This window comes from Lycorma delicatula, chromosome 5, assembly GCF_047948215.1.
Source record: "Lycorma delicatula isolate Av1 chromosome 5, ASM4794821v1, whole genome shotgun sequence".
Lineage (NCBI taxonomy): Eukaryota > Metazoa > Arthropoda > Insecta > Hemiptera > Fulgoridae > Lycorma > Lycorma delicatula.
The window spans coordinates 84,722,460-84,746,666 of record NC_134459.1 but is presented as its reverse complement, the minus strand read 5'-3'; the positions used below and the strand labels follow the sequence as shown (position 1 = coordinate 84,746,666).

The 24,207-nt window shown below is 29.3% G+C and overlaps 1 protein-coding gene across 1 annotated transcript in view; it reads right to left on the bottom strand.

Moving 5' to 3' along the window:
* The window catches only part of LOC142325155 (putative Rho GTPase-activating protein CG5521), a 142,252-nt gene that overhangs the window by 41,413 nt on the left and 76,632 nt on the right, over positions 1-24,207 (bottom strand). Inside the window, exons 19-25 of the mRNA XM_075366555.1 lie at positions 18,326-18,466; positions 15,792-15,979; positions 14,016-14,114; positions 11,767-11,922; positions 9,911-10,042; positions 9,506-9,631; positions 7,879-8,046 (exon numbers count right to left, since the gene is read on the bottom strand). Of these exons, the coding sequence (XP_075222670.1) occupies positions 7,879-8,046; positions 9,506-9,631; positions 9,911-10,042; positions 11,767-11,922; positions 14,016-14,114; positions 15,792-15,979; positions 18,326-18,466 (1,010 nt within the window). The remainder of the gene's footprint in view (positions 1-7,878; positions 8,047-9,505; positions 9,632-9,910; positions 10,043-11,766; positions 11,923-14,015; positions 14,115-15,791; positions 15,980-18,325; positions 18,467-24,207) is intronic.

Here is a 24,207-nt window from a genome sequence, read left to right as displayed (position 1 = left end):
TAATACATTTATAACGTTTCAGGTGCTAAAATTAATGCTAGCTGGGTGTATGAATGTACTAGTTAAAATCTTGAAAATCTGTAGAAAACTACTTTTCTAATCTTGAATTAAAAATTTAATTCTAGATATAATAATGTTCTACCCTATTTAAGTTATACTTTTCACAATTTATTTAATATTTTTTTCTATATGATCACTTTTCTTGTGCATTACTACTTCAAATGATTAACAATGTACAATATTAAATATTATGTACATTGTAATATATATGTAATATGTTCATGTATTTGTATGTAATATTTAATACAATGTACAATGTTAAATATTAACTATAACATTATGGCTAAATATTAGCCACAAAAACTTGGTTAAATATTAACTATAGTATTTTAATTTAAGTCCAATTTCTCAGTCACACTAAACTAAAACTTAAACTTTGGTGAATTAATTCATTAATTCACTACAGAAGCTTTTGAAACTTGTATGAGGGAATGTAGAATTGGAATTTTATAGTGTATGAAAAATGCCATGCCTAACTGGGATTTGTAATAAAAGTCAAAAAAATTCCTTTCAGCAAACCGGAAGGCAGAGGTAGATTTCACCAGGGCAAAACAGGGGTAGGCAAACTCAGATTGTACGAACTCGTATCAAACATTACTTTCCATGTTTTACAGACACTATGTTTTTTCATTAGACTACAAGCTATAGCGAAATTTATCAAGACTTCCTTATGATTTTTTCTGAACTGCTTGACAATACACCTATTTGAGGATTAGTGGGAGATTCTAGGTTTGTCTCTTTGTATTGATAAAAAAGACAATGTTTTCAGAAAGTTTTATTTAAAAGCATGTATAAATGTAACAATATATGTTGAGAAGATGATGTGAAAGTACAACAGACCTGCATTACCAACATAAAATATTGTCACTTGCAAAAATTAAAATATACACAGTACTAAGTCACGGCAGTTCAAATAAATGCGTTCACTTCAAACTTACTCAATACGACAATGATTTCATATGTAAATAAGTTTCACATGTTCAGAGTATGGGAAGCCTCTTACAATTCCAACAATATTTTGGACATCCCTTGCCGTAAGGGTTGGTCATATCAAAAATTGTTTCAGAAAAACTGTTGAGGTAATGTTTACAGGACTAACAACCACTTTAAACCGATTCGATACTGTGCCTATTTAGGGAGGGATGATGTTTTTTGTCTTTGAAACCCCATTTGTGCCATCCCCTGGGCCAACGGTTGGCGATATCAAAAAACTTTACTTAGATAAATTTTAGGCCATTTTCCAAAGAATAGTAGGAACTTTAAACGAATTTGATATTTTACTCAATAAGAAAGTTATAGCAATATTTTGTTTTTTTCTAAAAAGCCCTCCCATTTCCACCTACATGGTCTGATTTTGCCCATTAACGAACTCAATCGAAATTTTTATATATATATGTATATATATATATAAACTTTTGGACTGATGGTGGTTTTGGGGTCTGGGGGATGTGAAACATGAAGATAAGTCAAAATTTTTTTGAACCAATTTAGAATTTTACTGCTTTTTTTTATTTTGCATAAATTTTTAGGAGAGCAAGATGTAAATTAGTATAATCTTTTTCAAATGTGAACTATTTATCAAACGACTATATATTTAGATTTCTTTATATCTCATATGTAGCTTTGAGTATGGTCCTAAAACTACTCTTTCATCTATATAATAACAGTTTTAACCGTTTAATAATAGTAACAGTTTTAATACAGTGACTGACTGTGACTCCTACTCTTGAAACATAAACAGCAAGTACAGTATCATTTTAAGCATGCTACTGCTTCATATAGAAAGACATAGTATTTCAAATGTTCTATAAGCCCTGGTGGCAAACAGTAAAATGTATTGTGCTATTCTATCATATACCATACACAAATAGACCAACTATTTTACACAGTATGTCTGAAAATTTTCCGAACTAAATTAAATAAAAATACAGATTTAAAGATAAACGAATTTACTCACATCAGCCCTGTATATAGAACCCTTTTCTAGTTATATGTTCATTGCAGTCCCAGTAGAGCCCGTCAAACGCTCTGGAGAAATCGCTTTGTGGGATCGCCTTCAACTGCTCAGTGCAAGCCTTTGGATGGCTGGAATGTTGTTGAAAACACAGCCTTTCATCTCAACTTGAGTTTCGGGAACAGAAAATAATCTGCTGGAGCCAAGTCAAGTGAATAGGGCGGATGGGATAAGATGATGATTTGATTGTGTTAAAAGTGATTAACAATTGATTAAAACGTATTAAAATTGTGGCCATGTGTCCCAGGGCATTGTCGTGCAAGAGTCTAACTGCTCAGATCCCAGTACTTGGGCTAGATTTGATGAATGTAACAGATCAGGCATTTCATTACTTCCAAATAGAATTTAGATTTCACAGTTTCACCAGTTGGGACAGTTTGATCAGTTGCATACACACTTTCGCAACATTTTCGTCATGAACAGCTATTGACAGCCTCCCACTTCATTCATCATCATCCAACAACTCTCTACTGACTTTAAACTGCTTCCACCACATTGTATGTTGTAGTACGAGATACAGCCTCATCACCAAATGTTTGCGGTATCATAGAATAGGTTTCAATGAAAGATTTTTAAAGTCAAACACAAAATTTATCGCGCTTCTCTATTCCACGTCACAAGATCGCACAAGGTCACATGAACACAACGTACATGGTTGAATATAACTCGAGACTGGAGTGACAAAATGAGATGAGATTTAGTACACATGCTCGTCAGACATAAACATACTACATAGTTCTTTGGTTGTGTCCAAGAGATGGCACTACTTATATCAACTATAGTAATTTAGTTCGGGAACTTTTCAGACATACTGTGTATATTACACTAATTTTCAATTTAGTTCTTTCATTATTTCTTTTATAAATTTTAATAATCTGATATTAAAAATAAATTAAAAAAACAAAATAAAAAATCAAATTGAAGCTAAAAAGAAGTCAAAAAACAAATAGTGAAAAAAAATTAACTAAATATTAAATTACAAATACTCCAGTGCTATAAATACTGAATTAGAAAACTGCATTAAGTACTTTTTTCTGCTGCAATTTAAAAACCTCTTGCACTGTTCTGCGTAAGAAGACAGACTTTTCGTTTCCAATGCACGCACTACTTTGCAGTCAGAAACACACTGATTTCAGAGTACAACGCGCACTAATTCTTCAATTTACCAGTAGACCCTACACAAGCATCAAGTTCAACTCACTCATCACTGTGACTCACTGCATAAGACCGTATGAAAAATACAGCCAACACAGTCAACATAACCTCAAATTGTGCATAACTCCAGAATGACCCAACCAATCTTCATGAAATTTTTGGCCTAAATAGATAAGAAACCTATCTAAACAGAAAAGTTAATCTTAGCATATTAATTCCTTGAGTTAATTTTTGTAGGATCCCACATCTTCACTTGTTATTTAATTTTATAATTACATTAAAATAAATTGTTTTTATAATTTTTGAATTTTTTGAAATTGTTACAGTTTTCTAAATTTTGGTATTTATTACGGATAAATACACAAATTCTGCTCTCCAGTACTGGGACAACGTAATGTACATCATTGCATCAAATGAAAATCAAAAATGATTTTATGTAATATGATTAAATCAATTAAAATTAAAATATCTATTGACTGCAATGAACATGCAATGAGAATGAGCTATATTTAAACTCTTTTAAATTATAAACTATTTAAATCCTAATAAATAAACCACCTAGTACAGAATATTGGGATAAGACATTACCTTAATTTTTCATTAAGATACTTTCGCGTATCCTGCATCCTCAGTCATGATTGAAGTAAGTCCATTACTGCTTTATTATTGCTTAATAAAGATTTAAAAATAAAAATAAAATAAAATAATTAACTAATGAGAACTGCGTATTAATTTACACAAGTGCTGTTATCTGTTATTAATTTCTAATATTTCTAAACTTTGTATTAATATCAGAAATGGAATATTTATTGTTTATTAGATGTTTCTATAATATTTGAGAAATCTAGTTTTGAAGGATCTACTTATTTTTCTAATATAAATACTATCACAATCATTAATCTAATTTTATAAATTTCACACAGATTGTTTATTTTATTATTATTATTCTTATTTTTGTTTTAAGATATTTTATTATATGATTATTAGATTTGTATGCTAGTTTAAATATTTCTTTATTGTAAGTTTTAGTAATATTTTCAATGATATTATTAGTATAATTTATATACTTATGTATTCTTTCATTCTTGTCTTATGTATTGGTTATAAGATAATTATTTTGTTGTGTTTTGATAGTTGTTTTTTTATAAATATTATTAATAAAAATTATTATTTTTATTAACAATAATTATATTATTAATAAAAATTATTATTTTTATTAATAATATATATAAAAAAAATTGAAAAAGCAATTGAAAATGGATGTGATATTTCACATCTATTTTCAATTGCTATATGTATTAAAATGTTTATTTCATTATTTAACTTTTCTTTGTTGTTACGTGTGTATTTAATTTCTCTATTAATTATATTTGCATAAGTGTTAAGTTTATGACATTGATGGCGATTGGACTTTTTATGAATAGTACTAATATTAGATGTAGGTTTTCTACACACTGATCTTTAATTGGTTGTCCTTGTTTATTTCAATATTGAAATCTAAATAATTTAACATTCTATAATCTATTTCAAATGTGAATTTAAAATTTTCATTATAAGAATTTAATTTGTTTCATATTATTAGATGTTCATTCTTTATTACCAGGTTATATATAATGAGAATATCATCACATACCAGGTCCATATTAAAACTTTATGTGTATGAGTGATACCATGTACTAATTTACTCTCAAAATCCTGTTGAGTAGATAAATTATTTACTCTTATTAAGAATTTTACTTTAATTAATAATAAAGCATTTTACTTTTATTAATAATATTTATAACAAACAACTATCAAAACACAGTAACAAAAACTACCTTATAAAAAACACATAAGTCACAAGAGTGAAAAAATATTTAAACACTAATAATACTATTGAAAATATTACCAAAACTTATACAATAATGAAATAGTTACAAACCTAATAATAAAATATTTAAAAACAAAAATAAAAATAAATAATCTAAGGGTAATTTATAAAATTAAATGTAATGATTGTGATGCTTTTTACACAGGAAAACAATCAGATCCTTTAAAACTAGATTTCTTAGATAGAAGGGCAGTCCAGAAAGTAACTTATGTTTGTGCCTAGCATGGTGATGAGGGGGAATAGTCACCATCTTGGCGTTAAAACGATTCTACACTCAGTATACATCAAGCTGTCATAGTGTGTGGACTATGATTTTTCTACTTTGTTCGTTATGAATTATTGAAATGTGCGCTTCAATAGAAAATCCCATGAGTTATGAGGTGCGTTCAGTGATTAGGTTTTTACTGGCAAAAAACCTCAAACCAACTGAAATTCATCTGCAACTTTGTGAGGTGCAAGGAGATGGAATAATGACTGAAGGTGGAGTGCGGCAGTGGTGCATTCAGTTTAAAAATGGCCGCACCAATGTTCATGATAAGGACCGCAGTGGTCGGCCTAGCCTTGTGATTGATGAACTGACAATGAAATCGACAATAAAATTCGTGAAAATTGCCGCACTACAATTACAGAACTCTCACTTCATTTCCCCCAAATTTCATGAAGTTTACTGCATAAATTGTATCAGGGAAGCTTGGTTATCACAAGTTTTGTGCAAGATGGGTGCCAAAACTCTAAGGCGGAATATTTCTACAGAGAAGGAATTGAAAAGCTTGTGCTTTTCAAGGCTTTTCAGAGGCTTACAACAAGGTCTGAAAAAGAAGGCAGATGCACTTCTGGGTCAGATCCTCACCTGTGACAAAATGTGGGTCAACCACTACACTCCCTAGTCAAAAAAAGCCAGTACGGAGTTGCGAAGGAAAAGGGAGGCAGCCCCAGTGAAAGCTCAGACTCGACTGTCAGCTAGGAAGGTTTGTTCTACCGTTTTTTTCAACCGGTGAGACATTTTGCACATTGATTTTTTGCATGAGCGATACAGAATCAATGCTGCTTACTACTGCAAACTGTTGAACGAGGTGAGGGCTGCATATCATTGCAAAAGACAAGACCAACCGATTCGAGAGGCCATCCTCCTCCTCCGTACAATGCCAGGCCCCATACTGCAACTCTAACGGTCTTAAAACTAGAAGAAATGCACTGGACTTACTTGATCATTCTCCCTACAGCATGGAATTGCCCTGCAATTTTCATTTGTTTGGGCTGCTTAAAGAAGCTCTAGGAGGGCAATAATTTGAAGATGATGAGGGCATGGAGGGATTCGTGCACAATTGGCTCCTGACGCAACCACCTTCATTCTAGGATGCTGCAATAAAATTCCTTCCTTCTCGCTGGGAAAAATGTATTTCTAAACCAGGAAACTATGTAGAAAAATAAATTACATTTGTCTTTTATTTTTCAATAAATTAAAAAAAAAATAAAATCCTGTTTATATTTGATTTACCCTTGTGTGTGTGTGTGTGTGTATATATATATATATATATATATATATATATATATATATATATATATATATATAAAGGAAATTATATTTAAAGTTAATGGTATTTTTGTACTTCTCATACCTCAAAATGTAAAAAAAACTCAATTTCCCCATCACAATCCCACCGTGCAGCTGAAAAGTAACACAAACGTTTCTTTGAAAAGAGGTCAGTAAATAAAATACTGTATAGTACACCCATAATGAAAACACCAAATATTTAAACATTGTAGACTTAAACATAATCAATAAAAGCAGGCAAAATTTTGATGGCATCTGACAGCCAATACACAGTTTTAACTCTGCAAAACTGTAACTGTGACCAAAAACATTATAATTTAAAGTTACTTTTTTCTCACTATATTTTAAAAACATTTAATACTTTAATATACTAAAAATCATCTGAAGAAACAGTAATGCATTATGAAACCAAAAGGTAAAAACAGAAGAGATTTAAGTAAAAAAAAAAGAGAAAAACTAACAATACAGTAAATAATGCTTTTACAGGTATTGTTTTTAAAAAATATATGCTTAATAATTTCATTTAACACTTTACGTACTTACTGAGTTTCATAAATTAAAATTACATTTTATTTTACATATGAAACACTAACAGGAATAATTTACTAAATACTAGGAAGTCATACAACTAACAGCATCATATCAGTAGATTGAACAATGAATAAATTAATATGCAATTTACCTCAAAATGTTTACATAAACATTTCACATATACACAAAAAAATAATGTAAATTAATTTAAAATAAATTTCAGCAACTCTGACTAACAAGTAAAAAGTTAAACTGGTTTAATAGTTTTCAAAAATTTATAAATCATTATATATGTTTAAATAATATAAATTTACCATACATATTCTCTCAAATGTATGTACATTTATACATACGTATTGTCTGTTCACAAACTTCTTTTTATCTCCTTATTACATTAAACAATAATATAAAAAATATATTAATTTCATAAATAAAAAATAAAAATAAATAAATATTTGCATTCTTATAAAATTAAGTGATTCAAAAAAATGTTTCGCAATTAATAAACAAATAATCTGCTAGATAAAAGAAAATATAACATCAAAAAAGCTAAATGTAATAAATTTTTATCTAAAAATATTGAACTTGAAGCCAAAAATAAAGTATATTTTATTTACATACATCAACATACACTCCAACATAAATCATTGGCCGCAATTAAAACAAAATATATGTATGAGAGACTGAACTTACTCTAAGTGCCAAAAGCAGAGTATTAATGGCTTCTTTAACTTTTGGATGAGTCGAACCGTAACAGAATTCTTGGTATAAAAATAATCCTAAACTTGATAATGCAATACAACGTGCAACACCAGCTGTTTCAGATTTACCACTTCTCAACAAAATATTAACCACATGACCCTAGAAGAAAAAGCATGTCGTAAGCACACATTGAATAGGCTGAGAAATGTACATATTCAAAAAATTAAAATTCCAGTATAATAACATGAAAAAAAATTGTTTCTTTTGATCTTCAGATAAATATTTCTTGAAGATTATCTCAAATTGTTCAATTCTTATGATGTTAACATGAAATACTTTACAGCATTAATTTCTTTTAGTCACTAAAGTTTTGTTTTATTTTATTTTATTTTTATTTGCACTGTTTTGTTTTCTGTAGAATTAAAATTATCAACAACAAAGACTAAAAATTTTGTAAAGTGATAATAATTATTTATTTATTTTGTATTTCTTTTTTTTTCTTTTTGAAAAAAAATCTTTTTTTTTAAAAAGACCACAACTCGATTACTGAACTAATATAACTTTTTACTACTTCCAAGAAACAATCGTGCTAAACTTTTGTGCAAATTTTTCAAATGGGCGACAGAAACCTGCAAACCTTTCATTCTTTCTTTTTTATTTAGACAGTTTAGAAAAAACTTTCTTGGAAAAAATATAGCACATACATAATACGCAAACCCTTAGTAAAAAACCGTGCAAAACTTTTTACCCCAACCTCTGACAATTGCAAGTAAACCACTTTACTTTTTTTTTAGAATATCTCAGCTGGAAGTAGCAGTATGTTTAAAACAACCATGCAGGGATTCTTTTAGTACCATTGCCAATCATACGCAATCGCAAATTTTGGTAATCAAGTACTTAACTTACAGTTAGCAAATAATTTATTATAAATTTAAGCACAGCTTTAAAATTGTTTACATTACTAGGAAAAAATGCAATACTGCTTAAATTACTATTAAATTATTAATTACTATAAAGCACACTTCAGAATCACAATGAGTTGGCATCATTGTTTATTTAAAAAAATCACCCTTCCTAGAAATTTATCATTCAATATGTCTAAATGTTTTTCACTTTTATTGCAAAAAAACATGAAATTTTACATTCATAATGAAACTCTGATTCGCTTAATGAAAAGACTTTAAATTAAATCAAACAACCCCTATTTTCACTACACATTGAAGAGACCAGAAATCTCTTTCTTTCACAGAATAACCATGCATGAGTAGTATACAAAAGTGTACTAAAAATGCAGCTTTAGTTTTTCACTGCCAAGAAAGTATAGCAAACTCTGTTGCCTGCTAGCTTTTTAATATTTTAATTATCATTTTAAATTAAGTCAAAACTGAAAGTGTAGATTGGTTAAGAATGTTATAACTGAAAAATAATAACTATATTCACAAAATATAGTTGTCTTTCTGTTATATGTATTAGTCTAGTAATGACAAATAATCAGAGATTAAAAAAATAAACCTTAATTAACTTCAAAATATAAAGAGAAAGTTTTATGATCAAATTACACAATACTTCTGAGGCAAAAAATAAAACAAAAAAATTCACTGATAAAGCATCTGTTTACCTTAAGATCAGTACATGGATGAACAATTAGCTCTTGAGAAGATGGCTGGAGCAATGGTAGCCGACAAAGTGATTCAGGAAAGCTTAATAAGGCACCCAATATTGACATTGCCTCAGTTCTTGGTGTCTATACAAAAATAAAGTACAGTTAAAAAAAACACAATTTAAATTAAAAAAAAAAGTCAAACATAATGTTAAGCTATAAGTTTATGAGCTATGAATCTTACATTTGATATAATCTATCATCAATGTTAAATGTAATAAATTTAACTTCTTTTCTAAATTTATATATTTTTTTTTATTTATATCTAAATTTAAATTTATATTTCTGTCATAAATTTCAACTTTAATAAACTAAACAGAATCACAATAATTGAAAACAATTTAAATGAAATTAATTACTTACAGAACGTAAATCACTAGATGTTACAATAGCATTAGCAGCATGAACAAAATCATATAATAGCAGAGAAAATCCTGGTAATTGGAGGGATAAAAACCTAGGACCACAATATCGTACCAACGTATTCATAACACTCTGTAAAAATTAAAACAAAAATAAATAATTAAATTACTACAAAATATTTTAAAAACTAGAAGATTTTCATATATTATACATTCAGAGTTATTATTATACTTTTCTAAGTTTTCAAATGATCAAATTTTCTCAAATGCTCAATTTAATAAATATATAAAAGCACAATTTAGAGTTATCTCATGAAGAAACAAGCTATTTTTGCATATGTTCTATGAAGAAAAATAAAAAAAGATTTTTTTTTTGTAAATACTGGTCTATGTTTTACAGTTATGGCTATCAAAAAACTGACAACAAATAAAACTTGGAAACAAAATTTGGAGAGAATTTAATTCTGAGAATAAAGTATTCAACTGAAAATAGATAAATTTTGGAAATTTTAACTTATAAAACAAATTATATCAAAAATGAAAGAAAATGTTATAATTAAACTAAACCAACAATCTTTTTGACACTATAAAAAAAATTGTAATATTTCATTGCTGCTTGGATTATGAGTTGTTCAAAAATGCTTCAAACAGAGAACACTAGAAGAGTGCTCTTGTGGAACAATGTAATGTTACAGTATTTTTTAGCAAAACTATAAACCCAAGAAAATTTTACAATTGAATACAACATTTCAAAAATTACTTTTTCACTGTTAGAAGATAAGAAATAGATATGGACTATAAACAATTTACTCCATACTCATGGTTACAAGTTGATAAAATTATAGTCTAACATGTGAATAACTGATAAAGAAATGCCTAGTATTTAAAAAGCATTCTGTTATTAAGCTTTTGAACTATTTATTGTTAAAAATATGAAATGAAATATAATTAAAAATCTGGTTCAAAGATGCTGACAACAAATCACAAAAATTAAGTAAAGCTAAAAACAATATCTGTTAAGTTTTGAAAAATTACTACTAAACTAAGAATGATGTGCACATTTTTTATTCTGAATCAAACCCCAAAATTGGAAAGGGAGAAATCAAAAATTATCAGCAAGCAAAAAAAACCAATTCAAAGTCATCTACTATTAAAGTATTATCACTGGGCTTTAAATATGAAAAATGACTTTCTCATGGATAAAAAAGCATTATCAATCTAATTACCTAAGTTTAACTGATTTGAAACCATTAAGAAATGTGACATACAGTTTATTTTATTGCATGAAAAAGCGCACTCATATAGCAACTGACACAAACAGTAATCAGTTGAAAAGTGCAACCACATCAATCACCTAAGTTTGTTTTTTCATCATATGATTTGGTTCAGTCAAAACAATTCCATAGAAGAACCTTTTCTAAAACAATTAACCCGCAAAAATTTAGCTGCAAGATTGGCTTTGATTTTAAGAAAATGCATTCTTTGTACTGAAATAAGGGATTTACTAAAACCTGGATCAAAAGCACAATCTTAAAAGCGGAAAAGAGGGGATAATATTAACAGATATCTAAGTTTAGTCTGTGTGTTACAAAGAGACAATATCTATGATTGCCTCCAGTTATTGAATGCCCTTCCAAAACCTTAAAAAAAAAAATCACTGAAATCTGAAAAATAGAAGAGGAAATGAAAAATAATAATTGGCACTTTAACATGAGTCCATTAAAATCCTGACCAGCAACTGGCAAATAAAAGTGTTTCTTTATAATAAAAACTATTTTAAAGTGAAATGTTTATAACAAAATAAAAAACTCAATCCAGTAATTTATAATGAGTTATAAAATCTTTCAAGTAGATTACCTGTTCTTTAGATGTAAGTCCTTGATGCAATACTCTGTAAAACTGAATTAAATGACCTGGAGGGAGTGAAACATCATGTGTCGTAACTGTCATGTGACATAATAATCTATATGCACATAATTTACCCTTATGGTAACTGTCAGGGAGATTCAATGCCTGAAATCAAACAATCAACACAGAAAACATTTTCTAATAAAATGTTATTTGCATGTCCCTTATGTAAAATTTATAAAAAAAGTAAATAATACAAAAATGTTTTTTTTCATTTTAACCTAATTTAATTATTATAACATGCTTTCAATAGTAAGTTCTTTCTTAAACCCAAATAAATAATGAAAAATAAATTTCACTGAATAGATAATTCAATGCATGCTTGTATACACTTTCCCATGATTTAACATAAAACAAAGATAAATACTTAATATAACAAATAACTACAGCATAATAAACCATTAAAAATATTATTTAATGTTTTTGTTTAGAATAGTTCATGTTAGGCTATCAAAAAAAAAAAACAGTAGAGTATTAAGATAGGGATAATATTTAAATAAACGGCAATTCTAAGCTAGAATATCAAGCTGAAAATAATTCAAGCAGCAAACAATGACAATTCTTGTTGGATTAGCAACTTTTAAAAATAGTACAGAAATACACACAACTACACCTTGATCCACACAGGTTAAGAAACCACACCTGCCTTGTGATGAACCTAATCACCACAACACCCTCTCCATTCCTAAGCCTTTATGGGCCTAATTATTGTATTTTAGACCCTCTAAACCTGATAACACATCACAGTCATCAGTTTGACTTCTGTCAGGATGCCACCAATGTAAATGACTTGACAGACATTTCCATCAGTGTATTACACAACTTACCATCCCCTTCATGTGGCCTCTTCCAACCATGACTATCTACCATAACTTACAACCCTCAACTATGAAATTTAACGATTTGCAGAAGCGCCATCCTCATGTCTTTCTCTAACACTGAAGTTCCACACTAAACTCTTCCCATATCTTTAGAAACTGAAGGTAGTTATGGGAAGAGTTGAAACTTGAGTAAATTTTGGAATAATAAAGAATATTGAAATAACGTTTACAGCTAGTATCTACTTTCATGTAATATATTGTGTAAATGTTACATTGACATACACTTAAAAAAATATTATACATAAAAAACCACTTTAAACACAAAAAAATATACTAAGGAGTTTCTGAAAATTTTGATTTGTTCTTTATAAAAATTATTATATAGATGAGAAATTTTATTAGAATTTCAGGTTTTACATTTTATCAATATTACCACACATCAGCATTTCAATGTTCGACATTTTTCTTATCATAACTTCTGATACGATCATATTGTAATTATATTTAGTAATATGACAAGAATATTTAATCACACCGGACCGGCCAACAGTAAGTAACTATTAATTTAATAGATATTGAAAAACTTACATCCAATGATTAATCCTAAATATAAAACAGTTTATGAAACATATGTAGCCTATAGCAATTGGTAACTTATCACCAAACAAAGGGGTAATTGATAAATTAGTATTTATCAACTCAAAGTGAAAGTAGAATGTCCTTCTGACCCGCTCATAAAATTCCTTTTTTTACATTAACAATTCCAAAAAAGCATTCTTCTGTAGTTCTAAAAAGTATCTTTTATGATAAATTAGGATGAAAAATTAAAAAGTAAAGAATAATAATAGTAAGTGTAAGTGTTAGTAGTACTAAGCTGAAAATAATTCAAGCAGCAGGCAATGACGCTTCTTGTTGGATTAGCAACTTATAAAAATAGTTTACAGAAATATACACAACTACATCCTGATCCCCACAAGTGAAGACACCTGCCTTATGATGAACCCGGTCACCACATCACCCTCTCCATTCCTAGCCTTTATGGGTCTAATGATTGTCTTTTAGACCCTCTAAACCTGATAACGCAACACAGTCATCAATAAAAGTATAATAAGTCACAGTTACAGTTATAAGTGTAAGCGTAATAAGAATATTAATAGTAATATACATTATGCATCCTTTCTATTATGTCATCCCTCCTGAACAGAAAATAAAACAAGGACAAAGAAGCTCTACCTGCAGATGGGAATATAAATTTTTATAGGCACCTGAGTAATAATGCAAATAAGCTTATAATATGTAGAGAAAAATATTTTTATTACATTCTAATAAAACCATAAATACCGTAATTCTACAAAACAAATCAAATGAACATCATACCTGAAAACACCAAGAGGCAATAATAGTAACTGGAGGCACTAGTTCAGGTATCAATGGTGTAGCCTGTCCATCAGCTGATACACCTTGATTCAAACGTATCTGTTAATAAAAATAAATAAATGAAATATCATTATAAATATTAATTATTATTTATCGATAAACTTTTCCTTTTCCACACTACAGAAAACTTTTTTATAACAATATTTCCCATCCCCTAATCAAACTTATAATTCTACACGTATTTACTTTTTTGAACTCATTATCAAAGTAATACCTTTTAACTAAATATAACTATAATACCTTTTTAACTTAACTGTTACTTAAAAAAACTTAAATCTTCAGAATCATAAACACATCTACAGCTTTGTTCCCCTTATATTAATAGATATATATGTTGTATAATTTTAAATAGAAATGATTTTTTGGTAGAGTACTACTATAAAATGATCATATTTCATGTTGTTTAAATCGTACAATATTGTAAGATTACAATGTTGTTTAAACTTATAGAAACACAATAATTTAAGTTATAAGAGTTTTATATTAAAAAAACTCTCAGTTAATTGTCAATTAACTGATAAATTATAATTGTAAATAAATGTATATTTTAGAAATGTATTTAAATTATATGTACATAAAAATGTAATACACAAAAATTAATATAAAAAATTACTCATATATTTTTAAATTAAAAATTCAGTAATTCTAGTTTTGAATATAATTTTATGTAACAAATATCATCAAATCAAAGTAATAATCATTTTTTTCTTTTTTGTTGGGACAAAGTTTACAACTTGTGCTAGTCTTTTGTCTTTTTAAGAATATCACTTCACTAAACCAGAACTGACGCAATATTTTCATCAATAAATTATTAATTGAATGTTGTTGACAATATTTGATTCTAGCAAAGACCTACTTGAAAAGTTTTCCCAAGTGTTGATTCAATATCACTGTTAAAAGCATTGAAAAAGAGAAAAAATATTACTTAAAAAAGAATTTTAAGTAAATCTAGCAATTACAGAAAAAAATTAATAACTATGAAATTTTTTTTGAAATCTTTATGAATTAGCAATTAATACTTTAACGTTGGAATTTTTTAATAATCCTTATTTAAAAAAAAAAGTATTACACCTTTTTCAAGACCTATTTTTTGCTTAATTCTTTTCTTTTCTGTTAATACTGAAAACTCCTGCGGTAAAAGTTGTATAAGAACTTTACAAAGCTGTAAAAGTACTTAAAAGATAGATAAATAAGAAGTATTAAAAAGAACTTTAAAGAAACATAAGAAGAAAAACTTAAAAAAGGATCTGGTTAAAAAATTCACATGTAGTATTTAACTTTAGAATAATTTTTCAAAATTAAATAAAACACTTTTTATTACAAAACATAATACTCAAATTAAGCAGGGCAACATGAAGAATAAGGTTGAGCTAACAATAAAAAATTTTAATTATTCAATGCTGTACATAAACCCCTCAAACTTTAAGTAATTACATTCAAATAAATTTAAAAATAAATAGTTACTACACATAACAAACTATTTATTTGCCGATTATTTTTGAGTAGATAAAAGATTTTGATTAAATTTAAAGAAAAAAAATACTGTAAGATGTTTAAACATATAAATTTATGTACCGATCGACTAAAATTTGTCTTACTTAAAAATGTTAACATAATGAAATAGATTAATTTATCATATCGTACAAATTATTATCCCACAGTAATAATATATAGCATTAACAATAAAAAATAAATAAAATAAAGAAATTACAATACCTTTATCATGGTTTCAAATAACTCAACTAGATACTGGAAAACTTGTGTATGTAAATTAGGATCCTTTAAACAATTAACATCTCCCAAAGCACCAAGCATTCTTCTCCATAAAACAACTGCTACATCTGGAAGCCAACCTCTTACAGAACCTCCAGACATTACTGATCTTCGTTCCCCATCGACAGCTTCTACAAATACATGGGTGAATTTTCTATCAAAATTAGATAATCAGAATACAGGTAGCTAAAAGAAATACTGTATTACCCCACAATTGCAGCACACTTTTGTTCATACTGATCCACCTGATATATTGAAAACTTAACATTTTTTTATACTTGATAAAAAAAAATAAATAAATAAAAGCATCTTCATGAACGACAACCAACACTTTTTAATTGTTAATACAAAAAAAAAGCTAACCATCTAACCTGAAATTCTATTACATCTAATTATCAAACGAGTAGCATTCTTTAAGTCCATGAATATTAAATAAACAAAAATGTTAATAACCTAAGCCACATTAAATAAGTTTACAACTTAATCTACTGATCCTTACATATTCCCTCAGATCAACAAACGTGAAAGAAGACGGGTAATTTTAGAACCCTTCTTTTATTCAAAAACTCTATTTCAAGAGTGATTTACGTTTATTAATTTACTTAATAAATAGAGACAATCTTTTTCTTTTAATTTTTCCAGTACTAATTTTTAGCTACTTCTCTAGGGGATTTCCACTGAAATTCATATTTATAATATTTATATAACTGACATTAAATTATTTTTAAGGTGATTTTAATTATTTTAACTAATACTGCAATGATTACCACTTTCAAAATGATAGTTTTTTATCGGAATTTCCATCCATAATATTCACGCAAAACCCTAAATCACATGAGTATGTGTATGTGTACGTATGCATGAATGTTTATATATATATTATGTATGTGTGTGTATGTGTGTGTGTATGTATTGTGTGCGTATGAATAAACATACATATATTTAAATATATTTACAGGACTTTGAGAGTAAATTAGTACATGGCATCACTCACACACACATAATTTTAATATGGACACGGTATGTTGATATTATTATATATAACAAATTTAATTCTTATAATGAAAATTTAAAATTCACATTTGAAATGGATAATAAATAGAAGGTTAAATTATTTAGATGTCAATATCGAAATAAACAAGGACAACCACACTATATACTGTTGTTTCAGATGTAGATCTAATAATATTTGAGTTTTAGATGTAGATCTAAATAATATAATAATTCATAAAAGATCAAATCACCCTCGGTCTCATAAAATTAACATTAATATAAATATGATTAATAGAGAAATCAAATACCCATATAATAACAAAGAAAAGTTAAATAATGAAATAAACATCATAAAACATAAAGCAGTTAAAAATAAATATGTTAAAACTTTAATTAATAATATTTATTAAAAAAAAACTATCAAAACAACACATAATAAAACAACCAACACAAGAGAGATAAAAATATCCATACAAGTATTTATACAAAGAGAGTCAATTAAATACACAAACAAAATTTCAATTTGAAAACCATCAGACATTGTTTGCAGGATAGTCTAATAAAAACTGTAACAGATTGTAGCACTCCATAAATTAATATGCAATTTTTATATTTTTTATTATGTAATAATGGAATTAATTATTTCAATCATGACTGGGGATGCAGGATAAGTAATTTCATGAGAAATTAAGATAAGATAGTTTTATTTCAATATTCTGTACAAAGAAAATAATGTTAAAGCAAGAAAATAATTTGAATATTCCTATGTGGTTTATTTAACAAAATTTAAATATAATTTGTTCACTACAGAGGAATAATATGAATCTTAAAATGAATATTTTCAGCAAAATTATAAATATATTTACACGTACATATGAGGTAGAACAAAATTTTTGTATTCTCTTGTCATAGAAGACACTGGTGTGTGGAGCTACTTAAAATATCTTGTCAACAATAATAACATGATTTAAGAAATCAATACCTTCCACCTTCCTCCATGTGCTGAGTCAGAAATGTCAAAGAACTGCCATCATGCTTGGAATTGTGCTCTGTAAAACGTATCTTTGGTGCATCAAGCTTTAGCAAACTTCTGATACTTCAAATGATCTAACAGAATCTTATTTAGTATTGGAACATTACAGAAATATCCAGTGAACCAACTAGTTTTCAGATTGAGAAGAGTGCAATGTGTTTTTTGGATCTCTAATTTTACATTCATTGTTGAACCAGTTTGGAGATATTAATCAAATACAGCCCAACCCACATGTATGTAGATAAGAACATTACTGATATGATAAAACTGAACACATTTATTTTAATTTTGATTTATAAGCAGCTAATGTACATAAGTGAAAAATTATGCATTAAGAAAAATACGATTTAATGAAGTGCAGACTCATATCATGAACTTCTTATATACATTAACTTAAATAATTAACTCTACTTTAATAATAAACTTATAATCATTAGCATTCAGATAATACCTATACTGGTCCCTTCACTACTAAGTACATCAATCTGCATTGGAGATTCTTTAAAAGAGTTGCTCTCAACACCACTAGATGGCGCTGGAGATGGTGATCTTGAAGGCCCCTCTGATTCACAATATATGCTGCTACATTGTGCTAGAAAAAGAAACAACCTGCCATTAAAAAAAAATTTACTTTCATGTACAATCCTTCACTTACTTTCATTACAATTCTATTTTCATGAATAATGACAATTTTAAAAAACTGTACAGAAATGACAACAAAAAAAAATCGAAATAAAACTTAGAAAATGATCAAATATAAATATAAATAACAAAAGCACAGTCATGAAGTAATTAAAATTTTACAATATAAAATCAGAATTAATCTTTATCTTCAATGTGCTTTGATAAAGTATAATACAACTGAACACCAATAGAGTTTCAGAACAGTTTAAAAATAATTCAAGCAAATCCTGAATTTCCAATTAAGATTTGCTCAACAAAAAAATGATCAATTCTAACACTTGTCTAACACAAGGATCATTCAAATATAAGCCAGAATTTTGACACGTGGACTGAAGAAACGTGAATGTTGTAGGAAATTACAGGTTGTTTAGTTGGGATGGTCAGCCACACCAATAGGTCATGTTCCCATCCATCAGCGGAATGTCTGGGCAGGAGGTACCATCGCCCATCATGCAACGAATTATAATTTAATTTCTCACAAAGGTATCAAATCCTTTGAAATTTTGACTCAACTCTAGGCACAGTTCGGAAATGCTACCATGTCAAAAACTCAAACGTTTGAGGGAAAAAATTTTGAAGTGGCCATGACATTAGAGAACAAAAATTCTGAACATCATCCACAGACAAGCATCAATGATGACATTTGGGCCATTCATGACCTTGTGAAAGGCAACCACCACATAACCGTTGCTGGAATTGCAACAGAGGTGGGCATAATTGTCGGGAGTGTGCATATAATGTTGTCAAATACTCTTGGATATAGAAAAGGTGCTGGCAAGGTGGGTTCCACATCTTCTCACTGAGACAAAGAAAAATGTCCAGAAAGACATCTGTCAGCGGCCTCTGAATCACTTTAAGGAAGAAGGACACGCATTTTTGACCTGTTGCAAAACATGGGTCCACCACTAGACCACAGAAAGCAAGAAAACAAGTATAGAGTGGCGGATAAGTGGGGAGGGGGCACTGAACAAGATCAAGAAACACTTGTCAACTGAAAAAGTTCTCGCAATGTGTTTTGGGACTCAAAAGGTATGCTGCTAATTGAATCACTGCAAGGCAAAGGACAATAAATGTTGCATACTACTGCCAGTTGTTGGATAACATCAGGGCTGCTTATTGCAACAAACAATACCAGCAACCAATTCGCAAGGTCCACCTTCTCCACAACAACACACCATCGCATACAGCAGCTCAGACTCGTGATAAACTCACTAAAATTCTTTGGATATTTCTTCAACACCCACTGTAGGCCAAACTTGTCACTGCATGATATCCACATATTTGGTTTGCTGAAAGAAGCTTTAGGAGGAGAAAGATTCGAAGATGATGCCACAGACGAGCATTATGTGCGCAATTGGTTGCTGGAACAGCCATCTTGATTTTTGATAAGGGGATCAGAAGCTATCTGTCCGGTTGAGAAAACATATTTCTGATGAAGAAACTCTATAGAAAAATGAGGCAATTTATTTTTAATTTTATTTAATGTCAATAAAGGTATGAAAACAAATTCCCGTTATATTTGAATGACTCGTATGTTATGCAACTATAAAAATTATAATTGTACAAGTTTTAACAATATATTTTTAGAAAACTATACAGTAAGATTTTCAAATAAAGGTTCTGAACAACTAGAATTAAATTGAACTAGAATCGTTAATTTAGTCCTGGCTGCCACTCCAAAGTTCTGATTTCAACCATCAGTAAAGATCGAAAATTATGCACATAAAATATTTTTAAAGAAATTTCATTCTAAATTTGGTTTAGTAAACATATTTTTTTTAGTACTAAATCATGTTAGGAAAAAATGGTTTTTCACAGGTCTTTTTAATCAATCTTGAGGCAGATGAAAAACATATTACAATGACTGTTTTGATACACATATGCAATCATCAAATGAATTTGATTTATTAATCTTTTGGGAGTTCAGCACATGTTTATATGTGCTTTATACTTCTTTCCTTTTCTGTTTAGCTTCTGGAATTACCGTAAGGTAAGGATGAATGAGGATCATACGTATGAATGTAAACAAAGTATAATCTTGTATAGTTCTCAGGTCGACCATTCCTGAGATGTGTGGTTAATTGAAACTCAACCACCAAAGAACACCAGTATCCACAATCTAGTATTCAAATCCGTATAAAAGTAAGAGTCTTTACTAGGATTTGAACCTTAGAACTCTAGGGTTCGCTAGGAAGTGGATAACAACTACAGAATGTAAACTGAATATTTTTGAGATGTTTGTTTTTCATCTTTTATGGCTGCATAGGATCACGTTAGTCAGTTCATTATCCAAGTCATTTGAAGGACTCTTTGGGCCTTGCGATCCTCCCAGTACTTTTTCACACCAGAAAAGGCATCTTCTTGACCTTTCTGATTTTGAAAATGTTCATGTTGCAAGTTTCTTGTGAATGTTAAGCGAGTATTTTTGACTTTGATTTTTTTTGTTTAATTTTATCTTATCTGTGTTGCCTTCTAGTGTAAGACCAATTTCCTTCAGATCCTCTCTTACTTCTCTTATCCATCTGCATCCTGTCTTCACGTTTTTCGAGTTGAGATTGTATTGTACCAGCTGTTTCAGAAGTCTTGAATCTTGCATCCTCATGATGTACCCAAAGAATCCTAATCTCCACTTATGCAAGGTGTAAGATAACTTTTGTAGACTTTCTGGTACTTTTTGTTGATTCTAGGTTCTTCCTATCCTTCTTTTGAATTTCTGGAGTCGGTTTTTGATTGATTGTTCAGGTGGAAGAGTATTTCTGTTGTATATGTGGCTTCCACTTTTATAATTGTATTGTATCTTATTTTTGCATTTATGAATATTTTTACTATAGGTGTACCAGGTTATTTTTTGTAATTTAACTAGTTTGTTCTTGTTTATATTAACATTTTTTTTCATTTATGTTGTTTGTTATTATTTCTCTGAAGTATTTAAATTGGGTTAGTTTTTTGACCTCATTACCATTTATGTTAACTTTTTTTTAAGTGTGTTGGTTTTTGAATGACAGTTTGAGGCTAATTTTATTTACAATGTTTTGAAGTTCTAATATCTGTGTTTTAGCTTCGTTGAACACAAAGTTAAACACACAGTTGGCTGAAACCAAGGCAGTTTCTTCTGATTTTTTGGGCTACTTTTATTTTTGGGAGGCATTTTTTTCAGCCATTCCCTCATTACCATTTCCAGAGTGCTGCTGAATAGTAGTGATCAGAGTCCATCCTTCTCTCTGTCCTTGGCGCATCCTGTTTTGATCTCGCATGGTTCTGAGTTTACCTCTGAATTTCAGTTTGAATTTAGTGTTTGTAATGGTAAGTTTTATAATGTTTATTAATTAGGGATGTAGTTCAAGGTGTCTCAGAATTTTTAGTAAGTATTCTCTGTGGGTACAATCATATAGTTTCTCGAAATCTACAAACATTATCACCAAGTCTCTACTTCTTTTTCTGTAGTAATCCATTATTAGCTTGAGACTCATGATCTGGTCTGGACAGCTCCTCCAGGGTCTGAAACCTTTCTGGTATTTTTCTCAAGTAGTTAACCAATCCTGTTGAGGTTGATTCTTGAAAGAATTTTGTATGTTTTGTCCAATAGTGAGATTCCCCTGTAGTTGTTAGGTCTGTTTTGTCTGGTTTTTTGAGTAGTGGGTGGATGAGGGCTGTTGTCCAGTGTTCTGGTAGTTCTTAGACCCAGATGTTGACAAGCTGTTGATGAAGGGCAATTTTTGCTGGTCTTCCTGCATGTTTCCAGATCTCTAAAAAGGTGTGATCTTCTACCACTGCTTTGTAATTCTTCATCTCATCTAGTGCTTGGTAGGCTTCTTTTATTGTGGGAGAATTGATGTTTCCAGTGGTGTTGTTGGGTGCTGGTGGCAAAATTTAGGAGTTGCATTTTCTTTGCAATTTAGGCATTTGTTGAAATATTTAGCTAGGATTTCCGTGTTGTCTTTATTATTATGGGCCTGATTATGGTTTTCATCCTTCATTAATAGGGTTAGGGTTTGTATTCTTGGAATAGTGTTTTGAAGGTTTCGTGGTAATCTCTTGACTGTTTTGATTAATTCTTTTTCTATTGATTTCAGTGTGTCTTTATGGTGTTGTCTTTTTATTTTCCTTAGTGTTCAAGTGGTTTCTTTACTTCCTTTTTATTAGAGTTTGGAAGGAATGTTTCTGATTTTTAGTATTGATAAAATAGACTTGCCTTGATGTCTCTTCACTGTTTTGTCACATTTGCTGTTCCACCATTGATGCCTTTTATGAAATTTTTTGGAGGCCAATTCTTCTGCGATTTATTTAAGGTTGTTGACTAGATCATGAGTTTATCCAAGAATGTTATTTTTTTGGTTGCTTTTTGGTAATTTGCATTCTTAATTAGTTGGATAGGATCTAATTTTCTTTTAGTTTTAGGGGGCTTGCTTTTGCTTCCTTTGGGAAGTGAATTTAATTTTAATTTTAACTATGAAATGATTTGAACCTATGTCTCCTTGGAGGACGTCTACATTGTAGATCTCTTTGTGGTGGTGTTTGTCCATGAAGACATGATCTTTTCCATGTTTCCAGGTTTTGAGTTTTTTAAATTTCCTCTTGAAATATGTGGATTTCAAAATTAGTTTGTGGTTTCTGCAGAGATTGATGAGTTGAAGTCTCCAATTAGTTGTTTAACGTGATTTTTGGAGATGTTATTTATGTCTGGTCAAGTAGATCCCAGAACTTTTCAGTTTTTTTATGGTCTTTTGGGGCTTTGTTTTTATTGTTAGTGAGGCATGGGAGTTTATTATGGTGTAGATTTTATTAGATTATTTTAGGGTTTGAGATGTTTTCAAATAGAATTCACAATTTGCCTAATTTTTCTTAAGTTCCAAATGCTGTTATATGCTAGTGGGGGGACTAATAATAGCAATATATTATGGAAATGCAAAAGGTAAAGGTCGCTTAACATAAAAAAAAAGATTATTGTTCAATTAGATATATTTTTTCTTCAGCACACAGCATCTGAAATTTATCTTCTACATAATCACCTTCTACAATCAAACCTTTATAGTCTGTTAAAAGCCTTAAAATCCCACCTTGTATTTATACCCCACCTGTACCCCACCTACACCTGGGTATCTATACCCAGTCTGTTAATCTATTTCTTCTACCATATGTCATGAAGAAGAATAATGAACAAAATCCTTTCCAAATCTAATTTTGGATGGTTCACTACTACAATCTTTTGTATCTCATAATATCAATTATCATTCATTGCAGTCCTTTTTTGCATAAAATCTACAAAAAGAATGTAAAGGATGGAATAACAACAAAAAGAATGGAAAAAGGAAAAGAATCCCTTACAATTCCTCAAAATTCTCTGCATGTATTTTTGACTTGAAAACATCTGTTAGATTTTTTGGGAGAGTGGTGTTAAAGTGGTACACCTAGATCTCATCACTAGGAACAATCTGATCGAGAAATATGCAATTTCTCCATACTGCAATATCATTTCTGACTCCACTCTTCTGATTTTCCATCAGTCAGTCAGCTGTCATGGCACCCATTGTACACAAACTAGCTGCACCCCAGATGTTCTGTTACACCAAGCAAAGAATGAGAGATGTTTGGAAAGAATGTACAACTCGTTGAGAATTAATGTCAACCTTCAGAGATTTCATTTTTATT